Source organism: Echinops telfairi, unplaced genomic scaffold, assembly GCF_000313985.2.
Source record: "Echinops telfairi isolate 266 unplaced genomic scaffold, ASM31398v2 ScPeMD7_443;HRSCAF=831, whole genome shotgun sequence".
Lineage (NCBI taxonomy): Eukaryota > Metazoa > Chordata > Mammalia > Afrosoricida > Tenrecidae > Echinops > Echinops telfairi.
In genome coordinates this window covers 45060700-45075798 of record NW_022104341.1, presented here as the reverse complement: position 1 = coordinate 45075798, position 15099 = coordinate 45060700, and the positions used below count along the sequence as shown (strand labels likewise).

Genomic DNA, 15099 nt, shown 5'->3' with positions numbered 1-15099 from the left:
GGAAACATTCAGATGTTGTTAGGTTCCAACCCACAGCGACCTGTACCCAGCAGAACAAACAGTTCCCGGTCCTGCACCATCCTCACAACTGTTTGTTGAGTCCAGCGTTGCAGCCACTGTGTCAATCCAGCCCCTCGCGGGCCTCCCTCCACCAGACACCGCGTCCTTCTCCAGGGATGGATTGGCCTTTCTTGACAACGTGTCCAAAGTGTGTGAGATACACATGTGTTATGATCACCCTCTTGAATTTGTGCTATATGTTTTTCTGTTTTTCAGCATATGAATCCCAGGACTGAGGAACCTATAGGGATAGCAAGGAGATTAAGGGTTGCTAGTTGGGGGACGGGTCCAGTAGTGGTTGGACAGAGGGCGTACGTAAAAGGGAGATGATGTCAAGGGGTCCAGGAAAGAAAAGAATGTTTGGAAACTGTGGTAGCAATGGTGTAATACTGCTTGATGTGGTTGAACTGTGGAATGATACATGTATTAAATCCCAATTTTAAAAATAAAATATTTTTTTTAATATGTGAGATAAAGTCTTACCATCCTTGCCTCTAAGGAGAACGCAGACTGTACTTCTTCCAAGACAGATCGGTTCGTCCTTTTAGCACTCTGTGATACTTTCAATATTCTTCTCCAGCCTCACAATTCAAATAATCGATTCTTCTTCAGCCTACTTTATTCAGTGTTCAAATTTCACATGCATATGAAGCTATGGAAATTAGCATGGCTTGGCTCAGGCACACCTTATTCCTCAAAGTAACATCTTTGCTTTTCAATACTCAAAAAAGTTCTTGTGTAGCAGAGTTACTCTATGAAACGTCTTTTAATCTCTTGACTGGTGTTACCAAGGGACAAATTATCAAGGGACAAATTCAAGCTTTTCTCCATTTATTATGATGTTACCTGTGGCTCCATTTCTGAGGAATTTGGTTTTTGCATTGAGTTGTAATCCATAAAGGCGGCAGGCCTTGATCTTCATCAACAAATGCTTCAAGTCTTCCCTCACTTTCAGTAAGCAAGTGCGGCAGTTACATAATCTCCTGTAAGCGTGCCAAGGGGTGGAGTCAATGGGGCCATAGCCAATGAGGTTTCTGTGTGGGCATGAGGATTCTGGGAACTCCTGTATTTTTCCCTGGAAGTGGGAGACACACTCTCTGCTTCATATTCCTGATGCCAATGCACATGAAGCTGGAGGAGCCACGTGGAGACCCACGCCAGTGCTGAGATGCTTACACCACCACTGGATCCACAAAACTTTCCACTTACTGGCCTGTGATCTTCCTGAATTCAGCATCATTGCATGTGTTTCATGAGCCTGAAGAGGACTTTATAGATTGGTATTGGACATATGGGCTAATATCAGACTTATGGACTTGCTCTGGACTGGGCTGGGATGTCTTCTCAATGTTCAAGTGCTCTTGTTTATAAAGCTCTTTCTTATACACATATGAATGTCTATGAATTTGTTTCTCTAGTCAGCCCAGACTAACACAGCAAGATTGTATCATCTGCATATCACAGGTTATTAATAAGCCTTCTCCCAGTTCTGATGCCATATTCTACTTCATATATGCCAGTTTCTCTGATGATTTGCTCAGCATATAGATTGAACAAATATGGTGAGAGGATATAACCCTGACACCCACCTTTCCTGATTTTAAAGCATGCAGTATGCCCTTTTCTGTTTGCACAACTGCCTCTTGATCCATGTACAAATTCCCCATGAGTACAATGAAGTGTTCTGGAGTGCTCTGTCTTCTCAAGGTTATCCATAGTTTATGGTCCACACAGTCTAATGCCTTGGCATAATCACTAAAGCATAAGTAAACATCTTTCTGGTGTTCTCTGCTTTGAACTAGATCTATCTGACATCCGCAATGATATCCCTTGTTCCATGTCCTTTTTTGAATCTGACCTGCACCTCTGGCAACTCCTTGTCAGTGTACTCATGCAACCATTCTTGGATGATCTTCAGCAAAGTTTTATTTGCATATGATATCAGTGATTTTGTTTTATAATTTGAGCATTCTTTGGGGACACCTTTCTTTGGGATGGGTAAAAATATGGATCTCCTTCCTATCTGTTGACCAGCAGCTATATTCCAAATTTCCTGCCATAGATAAGTGAATGCGTCCAGTGATTCATCAGCTCATTTCTCTTAGTATCCCATCAATTCCTGGAGCCTTGGTTTTGCCTAATGTTTTCAGTGCAGCTTGAACTTCACCCTTCAGCACCATGGGTTCTTGCACATATGCTACCACTTGAAATGGTTGAAGTCAACTAGAGTAACTGTGTATTCTTTACATCTTCTTTTGATGATCTTGCATCATTTGATATTTTGCCTATGGAATCTTTCAAGATTGCAACTTGAGGCCTGAATTTTTTCTCAAGTTCTTTCCGTTTCAGATATGCTCAGTGTGTTCTTTCCTTTTGGTTTTCCAATTCTAAGTCCTTGCACGTTTCATTATATTTGGCTCTGTCTTCTTGAGCTGTCCTTTGAAAATTTCTATTCAGCTTTTTGCCATTTCTTTTTTTTTTAATTTAATCATTTTATTGGGGGCTTGTACAACTCTTAACACAATTCATACATACATCCGTTGTGTCAAGCACCTTTGTACATTTGTTGCCATCATCATTCTCAAAACATTTTCTTTCTACTTGAGCCCTTGGTATCAGCTCCTCATTTTTCCCCTACCTCCCCGCTCCCCCCCCCCCATGAACCCTTGATAATTTACAAATTATTATTATTTTGTCATATCTTACTGTCCGACGTCTCCCTTCATCCACTTTTCTGTTGTCCCATCCCCCAGATAGGTTAAATATAGATCCCTGTAATCAGTTCCCCCTTTCCACCTCACCCTCCCGGTATCGCCACTCTCAGCACAGGTCCTGAAGGGATCATCTGTGTTGAATTCGCTGTGTTTCCAGTTCCTATCTGTACCAATGTACATCCTCTGGTCTAGCCAGATTTGTAAAGTGGAATTGGGATAATAATAGTGGGGGGGAGGGGGAGGAAGCATTTAGGAACTACAGGAAGGTTGTTTCATCATTGCTACACTGAACCCTGACTGACTCGTCTCCTCTCTGTAAGGGGAAGCCCAGTTGCCTACAGATCTTGGGTCCCCAATCTGCACTCCCCCTCATTAACTATGCTTTGATTTTTTTGGTCTTTGATGTGATGCCTGATAACTGATCCCTTTGACACCTCTTGGGTCCCCAATCTGCACTCCCCCTCATTAACTATGCTTTGATTTTTTTGGTCTTTGATGTGATGCCTGATAACTGATCCCTTTGACACCTCGTGATCATACAGGCTGGTGTGCTTTTTCCATGTGTGCTTTGTTGCTTCTCAGCTAGATGGCCGCTTGTTTACCTTCAAGCCTTTAAGACCCCGGATGCTATGTCTTTTGATAGCCAGGTATCATCAGCTTTCTTCACCACTTTTGCTTATGCACCCATTTGTCTTCAGCACACCATTTCTTCAAGTTGCTTTAGCTACTCCACTCCTAAGAGCAAGTTTCAGAGTCTCTTCTGACATCCACTTTAATATTTCCTTTCTTGTCTTTTTAATGGCCTTTCACTTTTTTCATGACGGATAATCTTGATGTCCTCCCACAGCTCATCAGATCTTACATCATTAGTAGCCAAAGCACCAGTCTGTTCTTGAGATTTGTTCAAAATTCAGGTGCGATAGACTCAAGGTTGTATTTTGGCTCTCATGGACTTGTTTTAATTTTCTTCAGTTTCAACCTGAACTTCCATATGAGCAATTGATGGTCTGTACCACAGTAAGTCCCTGGCTGTTTTAGCTTCTCCAGCATATCTTCCCATAGTCAATTTGATTTCTGTGGAAATCATCTGGGGAAGTCCATGTGTACAGTTGCCTTTTGTATTGAAAAAGGTATTTGCTATGAACAAATCTTTGGTTTTGCTAAATACTGTCATGCAATCTCCAGTTTCATTTCTATCACCAAGTCCATATTTTCCAACTGCTGTTCCTTCCTTATGTTTCCAAGCTTTGTATTCTAATCACCAATAATTATGATTGCATCTTGATTGCATGTTTGGACAATGTCTAACTGAAGTCATTGGTAGTATTATTCAATTTCTTCATCACTAGCTTTTGTGGTTGGTGCATAAATTTGAATAATAGTTGTATTGATTGGGTTTCCTTGAAGGCAGATAGATCACAGGCAGCATGGCACTTCATGGCTGGTTTTGCGATGACCTATTGGGCAATGAATGCCAAGCCTATCCACTTGATTGTGCTGTTCCTGGTGTGTTAGGCCGGGTTGAGTGGAGAAGCAAATCTAGTGACACTCATATGTGTGAAAAAGAGCTTTATATCAAGAAGTAATTATACATTAAGAAAACATCCCAGACCAGTCCAACTCATGTCTATAAGTCTGATTATCAGTCCATAAGTCCCACTTCAGACTCAGGCTGCCACAAGTTGTGTGAATCTGAGGTCAGGGGAAACATGGCAGGGGTAAGATGACAGGGCTCCAGCAGCTTTCAGGGTGTCCAGAAAGCAGAAAGGTGAGGGCAGGGGTGGGAGGGTTCTGGGCCCTCCTTATAAGAAGACCACACTCACAAGGAGGCACCATCAAACTATGACCTGATCAAAAGGTTGAATACCACCCCTACACTTTTAAATATGAAGTTAATATAAAATTATGTAACTACAACACAACACCTGGCATATTAAGTGAGATGATGATTTTCTGATTCAAATCAGTCCATTTCAGCTCACTAATGCCTAGGATATTGATCTTTGTGAATTCCATTTCATTTTTGACAACTTCTAATTTTCCTGGATCCATATGTCACACATTCCAAGTGCAAATCATTAGCAATCTACTAATGAGGACTCAATAGTTCCCACTTAATACCTTGAATAGTCAATAACTTGACAATCAGTAAACTGACTACACTATCCTTTTCTGCAATCACAGAACCCCTAACTAGGTAGTTTCCTTTGAGGTGCACACACTCATTGTTCCACAACTTCCCTAGAAGCAGCGCTGGAAGCGGGGACTCTTGTGAAAATGCTTTATTAAGGAATACTGGCGATGGAGAGAGGGAACAGGACAGGTCAAGCAGGGGAAGCAGCATGGATGGGGTCCCAGCCGTATACCTCTAGAGTACACCTTGCCTATCAGAGCCGGTCCCAGCTTGAGCCAGGGAACCCGCCTGCTGTGACCCCCTGGCCAGGCCAAGGCCACCCCAGCAATGGCACCACTACAGTAGCTACATGGATGGACTGAATCCACAGGAGTCACACAGCACGGTGTTCCAACATTGGCATCGGAAAGGACTTGATAACCATCTTGGGCCTCTCACATGACTTCTTTAGATGGCCGTTTCCTTTCTGCACATTGAGAGTGGGGGGAGGAACACATTGGTTTAGATCAGTGGTTCTCAACCTTCCTAATGCTGCGACCCTTTAATACAGTTGCTCATGTTATGGTGACCCCCCCCAACCATAAAATTATTTTCGTTGCTACTTCGTAACTGTAATTTTGCTACTGTTAGGAATCGTCATGTAAATATCATATGCAGGATATATTTTCATGTTACAAATTCAACATAATTAAAGCATAGTGATGGATCACAAAAAGAATATATAATTACATATTGTGAAATATTTATTTCTAATGACAAATAAATGAAATTTTGTCTTAAAGCATGGTGTGTTGGTCTGGGTACTTTAGAAAAACAAATCCACAGAAACTCATGTGTAAGAGAGAATTTTGTATAAAGGTTAAGTGCACATCAAAAAAAACATCCAAACCCAGTGCTGCCCAAGCCCACAAGTCCAACATTAACCTATTAACCCATATGTCCAACACCAATCCACAAAGTCCTCCTCCATCTCACAAAACAGACGGAATGATGCCGACTGCAGGAGGAAAGCCGAGTCCGTGAATGTGTAAGCTTTTCAGTCCTGGCAGGGGTCTCCACAAGGCTGCTCCAGCACCCAAGGGTGCATCAGGTGAGATCCATGTGGCTTCACCTTAGGGATGTCTTGCAGGAAGTGAGCCTTGCCAGCTGAAGCAGGGAACTGGTTAAGGCAGCTGCACCCTGGTCCGACCATCACAAAGCAAGACACCCAAGAACTAGAAACTAGAAAGGTGAGGCTCATTGAGCCATTTATCTCTCTGCTGCCCTTCAATTAACCCATGGGTTTATCGGCCAAGTTGGCACAATAAACTAACTACCTCCCATGGCTAACAGTCTTCACTCGGGGTACTCGTATGTGGGCGCATCTGCACATGGGCGGACCCACCTGGAGACGGATAGAGGGACAGATACACGGATAGGGGGGCTTTCTTTCCTCAGAAACATGTTTTCCGATGGTATTACACGACGCCTGTGAAAAGGTCTTTCGACCCACAAAGGGGTCACAACCCACAGGTTGAGAACTGCTGATTTAGATAAACCCTATACTCTCAACTTTGAAATGCAATGATTTCAACAAGGAAAGGAAAAAGGACACTGAGGGGGAAAAAAATGTTTATATAGGGAAAGGAATTAATTCATGTAAATGTACCCCTTAATGAGAACTCCATTAAAAAGTCCTCTGTCAACTGGAATAGCTCTGGAGACACAGTTGTCCTAAAAAGGCCGGCCAGATGATCTCGTCAAAGTGCTTTGGTAGCCCTTTACTTCAAGAAATCGTTCATGCCCCCAGGCAACCTCATTTAACCAACTGCTGAATCACAGCAAAGCAGAGGCAAGAACCTCACATAAAGCATGAGCCAAGACTGTCCTTGCAAAATAGTCCAACCTCTCTCAAGAGCAGTCTAACAAAATGACAAATACATGTCCTCTGATCCACAGCTCCCCTGGTGGAGGTTTCTTCCTGCAGGCACAGCTGTACGTGAAATGACATTTATGCAAGTTCATTCTTCGCACCACTTTTTTTGAAATGGCCAAAGATGAAACAACTCAATGTTGCATCAACAACGGACTGTTTAAAAAACAAACAACTTTGGCATTGTCATCCATATAATAGAATGTTGTGCAGTCAAAAACATTCAGTCATGATGTGGAAAACTCTCTCGCATATATTTTGATAAGTGAAAAATGTCCTAAGGGAGAAAAAAGACCCCAAATTCAAATATAACTTACAGAGGCGCATTTATTTATTAAGTCTTGCCAAGGACAAAGGCAATTGTCCAGAGGAGGAAGACCATGACCAGGAGGCCACTGTGGCAGCAGTTCTCAACCTATGGGTCGTGACCCCTTTGGGGGGTCAAAGGACCCTTTCACAGGGGTAGCCCAAGACCATCGGAAAACACATAAATATTTTACAGCATATAATTACATGTTGTTTTGTGATTTATCACTGTGCTTTAATTATGTTCAATTTATAAGAATGAAAATATGTGCTGCATATCAGATATTTACATTATGATTCATAACAGTAGCAAAATGACAATTATGAAGTAGCAACAAAAATAATTTTATGGTTGGGGGGTCACCACAACATGAGAAACTGTATGAAAGGGTCGCAGCATTAGGAAGGCTGAGAACCACTGCACTATGGTGTCCTAGAATTCACAGAATGCAGCCACTTAAATAGAGCAAGGAAAAAGAAAGGAAATGTCAAACAATCATGATTGACTGCAGGTCAATTCATCAGCAGTTATTGGCAGGACTACAAAAGTAGAAAGGGGGCATGATATATACGCTATTGCAGACAGAAAAGCTTACAAGATTGGTTCAGGACCTTCTGACCAAGGCAGAGTATGACTCCTGACTGTGACCCTAGTCCCCAGTTTCCATCCAGGCACACACAAGTCCCTGAGGGGGAGGCTGCCCCTCCTTGGGCTCCCGATGCACTCGGCCTGAGAGCAAAGCTTTTCACTTTGCTGGTCAATGGTCAGAAAGAGCTAAATTGAGGCTGGATCTACTTGAGGAGACTCTAAAATGGATTTGAGGCTCTGCCTGTAAACTGTAGGTTAAGATTCAAAAGAGGCCCCAAATCTCAAATAAAATCTTAGGAGAACATTTATTAATTCTTTGATAAGAAAAGATGGGACAAAGTCATGGTATCTGCCCGAGGGAGACAATTAGCATAAGTTTGTCATGGTACTCTAAGGTTTACAGAGAATTGGAGGCTTACCCAGGACATGAGAGAACAAAGGAAACTGTCGGAAGCATGATTGGTGACCTCACCGTTGCAGCAGGAAGGTAGAACTGAGAATGAGGCCGTGAATGTGACTGGGACTGTATGCTGGACAGAAGAGTTTACAGAGCTTGGTCCTTCTGACCAAGGCAAGTCAGGGCATGACTCCTGAGTATGTGGCCCCAATGTGGCAATCTCTGTCAAGGTCACACCTAGTCAAGCTGCGGGGTCAGGAGTGGCAATCCACTTTCTAATTTACTCTCCCTGAGGACAAGACGGCTCACATTCCTGGTTAATGGTCAGAAAGAATTCATTGGAGGCTTATCCAGGTGGGGACTATTAATGGATTGTGGCCTGCAACTCCAGTGCTCAAAATTTAGGTTCTAAGGCAAAAAGCAAGGGGGAAGAATATTATGATCATAGAATAGTATGTATCATATATATATATGCATGTGTAATATAGGTATGCTAGTGTTCAGGTAAAAAATAGAATTGATAAAAATATATACTTACATTCAAGTACACCCATGGATATCTGGAAGTAATTTGAGGGGGGAGGGTATCTGGAATGATTGAAATGGGGCTCTGGTAGTATAGTGGTTGCACATTGGGCTGCTAACCTCAAAGTCAACAGTTTGAAACCACTAGCCGCTCTGCAGGCGAAAGACAGGGCTTTCTAATCCTGCAAAAAAGTACAGGAAAAAATGAGGAGTTGATATCAAGGGCTCAAGGAGAAAGAAAATGTTTTGAGAATGATGATGGAAACAGATGTACACATGTGCTGGACACGGTGGATGGATGGATGGATTGTGATGAGTTGTATGAGCACTCAATAGAATGATTAAAAAAAAAAAAAGAAGTACCATCCCAGAAACCCACAGGCAGTTCTGCTCTGCCCAGGAGGGTCGTCATGAGTCATAATGGACTCAATGGCAATGAGTGTGGTTTTTGGGTTTGTTTGTGTTTTTACAGATTGACAAGAAACTTCGTTGAGTAGTTACCTGTAGGAAGTGAGAGGGTGGGGAAACGGGATGAATGGAAACATACGTAGGAATGACAATTCTTAACCAGATACTTTTTCATAACTTCATAATCTTTCCAACCACCATGAGCTACTCTGTAAAGAAAATGGAACATCTATTTGATTATAAAATGAAATGAAAAATTGAAAGGCAGGCATCAAAGTGAATCACTTCAACATCCATTATCCCATGCCTTTCTTCATAGTTTGGCAAACTGCAGCCAGTGGCCCCAATTTGGCTGCTGTCTGCTTGTCTTTTTTTAACATTTTATTGTGGTTTATGTGGAAGTTTATAGAGCAAGTAAATTTTCCACTCAACAATTTATACACATTTTGTTTTGTGGCATTAGTTGCAAACCCTCAATGGATGAACACTCCTCCCATGCCCTCCTTGGATTCCCCCTTTCCATTAGTCCTGTTTCCCTGACCTTTCCTGCCTTCTGAACATTGCTTTTGGCCAAATGTTACCTGTTTGGTGTTTATGCTGATATTTTAATAACACCTATTCAGTATGATTGTTCATTTTATCAATATAGCTACTGTTTGCCTAAAAAACAATCCCCAGGGGTGGATTTAAGCAGCTCTATTCCATCCTACAAGAGCCCTGGTGCAGAGTGGTTATGGGAAGGGCTGCTAACTGCCTTTTGGCTCCTTGAAGTCAGCGTCTGTGTCCACAAATAGATGAGCAACAGAAAGTGCAGGGCTAAGAAGAAAATGGATTGTGGAGTCTGACAGCCCAAGTTTAAACCTGGGTTCCATCCCTCACTACACATGATCATGGGCAATTTACCTCTATTTCTGATCTTCTTCGTCTGTAAAAAGATTAAACATGTTACTGTAGGCAAAGAGTTTAGTTTGATACCTGCTAGCCATTATAAGTATCATCTAACAATGTGATTTTTTTTAAACAGGGTGATGACCAATTAAATTTATTTGGAGAGGACACTATGGGAGGTGAGTTTCCTTTACTGACTCAGACCAAAATTGTCCTTTTAGTAGCAATGCTCATATCTTTTTTATTATTATTATCAATATCTTCTATGAGATGATAAAATACCAACACCCAAGATTTTCTCCTTAGCCTTGGAATGTGATTAAGATGGAAATTCTTCATTTCTCACCCTTCTTGATCTACGTAAAGAATCCAAGTGGTGTCTTACTAAGGGATGCATTTCTTAGCTGTACCCACTGAGCTGCTCAGTGAAAAGGTACTCTGGTCAAATAGGTTTGGGAGACACCTAACATCCTATCCTTTTTAAAAGATTCCATACTTAAGCCCATAGCAAGACTTCTAGAAGTCCTACTTAAAGAGCTATTTACCATACATACTCGAGTATTAGCCAACTCGAATATCAGCAGAGGCACCTAATATTACCACAAAAACTGCATTAAAATGTGCTGAGAAACTCAGCTTATACACGAGTATATATGGTAACTTTTATTCAGCATTCTTCAAATTAACTGAAACATAAAAAACTCTTTTTACTTCATAATACTATTCTGCAGAATTTATAAACCACTGGAATCCTAGTGGGCTACCCACTGAACTGCTAACCACAGGGTCAGTGGTTTGAGCTCACCAATGGCTTCATGGGAGAAAGAGGAGGCTATCCACTTCCATGAAGATTTAAAGTCTCAGAAACTGAAAGGGCAGTTCGATCTGTCCTATAGGATTACTATGCATCAGCATCAATTTGATGGCAATGAGTTGTTGTTATTGTTTTCAGTTGAGAAGAAATACCAGAATTGTGCTGGGGTTTTTTATTTTATCATATAAAAATTCTTACAAAATGAAAAACTAGCTATACAAATAACTGGAATAGATGAGATTATGAGAGTTGGGACTTATGATTGCCATAGCTACTTTGGCATAAGTACTTTCTAACATTTGCTCTCTGTAATAAATATCATTCCAGTTATGCTTCATAGAGGTGTTTGTAACACTGACTTAGAGTTCATGCAAGTCAGTGAGGAGTTGGCTTTTTAAATAACTCCAGCTCGATGCCTAGTGATCCACAAGCATGAAGCGATAGATAAATTGTCATTTGATGATAATAGCAGTAGCAGTAGGTGGAAATTGCAGTCACCAAGTGACATCAGGATGATTCATGGGCAATGGCACATAAATAGGAGCCATAACTTAGCTTTCACTGAGCCAAGTGCAAATAATCAGCCGGTTCCAGCTCTCTAAGGGACGACTGATTGTATATTAAAGCTTCCTTTTTTCCTGTTTATAGAATTAACACATATTTTTCTGGACATTTTTAAGTAGAAAATAAAAGCCAGCTTACACCTTGCGACCTATAAATAGTCATGGTGAACATTCTAGGGTATTTCACTCCAGTGAGTTATCTATTTATTATTTATTTTTACATTGTTGAAAATACAAATGGGATCCAAAAAGTTCATGAAAACTATTTCATATCTTTTTAATTCCATTTTCTACACACTATCTGAAGTCTGCTTGTGTGTGTGTGTGCATAACTCAAACCAAACGCAGTGTCATCAAATCAGTTACAACTCATAACAACCCTGTAAGACAGGATAGAATGCTTCTGTGAGTTCCCGAGGCTGTGAATCCTTATAGGAACAGAAAGCCTTGTTTTTCTCCCAAGCAGTGGCTGGTGGGTTTGAACTGCTGACCTTGTGGTTAACAACTCTTTAGAACACCAGTGTTCCTTGAATATTATTCCCAAATTTTGGTACATATTATAAGAATCTTCCCACGGCATTAAAGACTCTCTTTAAACTTAATAATCAATGCATTGTATAAATGAACAATCACTTTTTAAAAGAACTATCATTGAAATTTAAAATAAGATATAAGTATACAAAATAAATAAATAAACTTGTAACCGAGGCCACTTTCCTAGACTAAACAGTAGACTGGATGTTGCTCACCTCCATGAAAGTACACCTATAGACATGCAGAAAATGAAAGGACCTTCTTGTCCCATGTGTCAGGGCATGCTGGGCACGTCGAGATAGCCCGGAGCCTTTTTCTGACTACAGTGGACTACTCAGTAAAGAGAATGGAGCATCTATTTGATTAAAAAGAATAAAGAAAGCCATCCTCCAGTGTGAAAACACTTTGGTTCCAAAGATACCAAACTCAATTGTTTACCTCCAGAAACTTCTTCCCTCTTTCCTTCCTTCCCCTCCTATCCCTAGCTTAACTTCTTCATGCCTCATGCTTTCTCTCTCGGAGAGTGTCACCTTTCACACTGCAAATAGTGGATTCTGCAAAAATGTCACACTTTGTTAATAAATATACCACCACCACGCATCCGCCGCCACACCTGCCACCACCATTTCTACCAAGAAATAATCACAATAATGATCTAACCTTCAAAAGTAGTCATCATCTACATTAAATATGGAGGGTGAGTCACATTCCTATTAGTTTTAGGAATTTTGTCACCAAGACAGAAAATTGAAACCATCTACCATGACCTCATTCAAATAATCACACCCACCCATTTTAATCGCCTCACACCTGTGGGATGAGCAAAGGCAGGCTCTTTCAGAAACAGAAAAACAACCCAGAGATCCATCCAGCATCGGAACTTGGGGCCTGACCCCAGCCAGCCCTGCCCACCTCTGTGAGTTCTCGCTGCCTAGAACGCTTCTCCTCAGAGAAGCTCAAAAGTCCAGGGTAAGCAATGGTTGCCTCCAGGGCCAGGGTTCCAACAGAAAACACCAAACACTTTGACTTCTCAGGTCTTTACTTTAAAGCGCCATGGGAAATTTTCATACAAGATCACAATATGTTGATGTTTGTTCAATCTATGCTGCAATTTGCAAAGTATATCCCTTAATAAAGAGGCTAATAACAAGAAGTTATTCAAAATTACCTTAAGTAACATCTGTCCAGCTAAGTGCAGAATTCAGGCTCAGGTGAGTTTTGTGTGGGCTGCATCATGCCATTGAAAACGTGGCTTTGAAAGTTACCTCTTGGCGGCTACATGCACACCACTTCATGCCTTTACACCATAACTCCTTTGGAATCTCTAACCTTTGCCTAGCTCTCTTTCTGAAAGCCATCATTGTTCTTATTTGTGGAATCAGCCTGCCCCACCTTCTGTGAGTGCTGGACCAAGCACTCAGAAAAAATGCCACCTGAAGATAATTTGGGGGTCTGCTGGGATTCTTGACATACTGGGGTCTACTCCTCAAGCCCTCCACCATGCTCAGTCACTCTGGATGGTGGGAGCAGAACTTCTTGATGTGACTTCCAGAGACGCCAACCCTCAACTTCACGGCCTTCAACTGTGTTACTCCCCTACCCCAAACTCTCCAGTGTGTTAATACGCATGTTGTTATGACTGATTGACTCTTAAGTATGTAAGAGTATATAACCTTTATTAAGTAAAGCCCTTTAGGCTTTAATACATCACTGTTCCTCTCTGGAACAGCCTTAGGCAGACTGCTGTTTCACATGCCTCTGGGACACTTACTCTAAACATTGTTTGTTCATAAGGGTCCCCTGCTGTGGACTTCAGCTGTAACCATTGGCATTTCCCAGTACAGAGATGCTGAGTCCACAGTTATTCCCAGTTTAGGGTTTTTATTGTCTGCATCCCTTCTACCCTTACTCCAGAGCTAAGAATTATGGTTTCCTTAGGAATTTATCTGTAGCTTGCAACAATAGTGTCATAATTTTAGTCAAGGAACAATGAAAGCCATTTCCTTTGTGGCTGATTCATTTAATGGCGTCACAGAATCAGAGATCTTTAAACTTATCGGATCCAGATGCTTCACTTCACAGATGGAGAAACCAAAGTCTAAAATAGAGAAGTCACTTATCCAGGTCAAACCAATTAGAAAGACAACAGGAATGAAGCTATTCTCTGAGGGCTTCTTGGTGCATACAAAAGCAAAACAAGCCAAACTCGTGCAATAGTGAATTCAGCTCATGGCGACCCTGTGCAACAAAGTAGAACTGCCCCTGTGCAGCAAAGTAAAACATAATCAACAAAGTGGATTATGCATTGGGTGAGAGTAGAAAGCTTCAGCTTTCTCCTAAAGAGCGGCTACTGGTTTCAAACTGCTGACCTTGCAGTTAGCCACCCCATGCATAACCACTGTGCCACCTGGCTCCTTTCTGGTATATACACTACATGGCAATTATAGGTTGTTGAGAAAGCCATAAACCCCTAGAAGGCTTCGTACATGGACTAAAATCCCTGGCATGACTTATTTTGCCTTAAAGTAGTGCTTCCCTAAGTTCAGTTCTAGCAGGACACCATCATGAGTTTTGCTTTACCTCTCTATATATCAGCTAAGTGCATATTAGCTTCATAATAGTTTTCTTTAAAGTGAATCCTTATTTTTACTTACATTTATTTCTAAGGAAATCTTATATGACTACTATAAATAGAAAGTAACATCATTCGCTGTAAATATCAGAGAGCTTTAAAAGAAATTTTTGGAAATTCTATAATTCTATAATTTTTCCAATGACTTTTTAAAAACCCCTCACAGAAATTAAAAAAGCACATTTTCCTCCAGACTCGGTGTCTGTATTTTAACTCCTGTTTACAGGGATTAGCCAAGGTTTAAAGTGTGAAGTCACAGGGAAACCCAGAATTTCAAATATTCATACACTCCATGAAAGATGGATGAAATCCAGCAACTATTTCCCTGAGAGCATCTTTAAACTGTAAAACAAAAATATTCTCTGAAGCCTTCCTAAAATCATTTTAGCTTAACTAGTAAAAAGAAGAAGATATATATATATATACCTGGAGCATGGTGCTCTTTTAATAACTGTCTCTCTGGGATTACACTGACAGAGGAGGTAGGAGGCTTTGTGAGCAGTGAGTTTATGTTAATGGAGGAGAAATAACTAACTCTGAAGGGGAGGGTGAAGATGGTTGCATAACTCAAAGACTATACTCAATGTCTCCAGGTGGTTCATGTAGACACTGTTGAGTTAATG

The 15099-nt window shown here is 41.1% G+C and overlaps 1 protein-coding gene across 2 annotated transcripts in view; it reads left to right on the top strand.

Moving 5' to 3' along the window:
* Positions 1-15099, top strand: part of AK5 (adenylate kinase 5) — a 331424-nt gene that overhangs the window by 257229 nt on the left and 59096 nt on the right. For both annotated transcript variants that reach the window (XM_045292114.1, XM_004699317.2), the window contains exon 8: positions 10070-10112. In XM_045292114.1, the coding sequence (XP_045148049.1) occupies positions 10070-10112 (43 nt within the window). The remainder of the gene's footprint in view (positions 1-10069; positions 10113-15099) is intronic.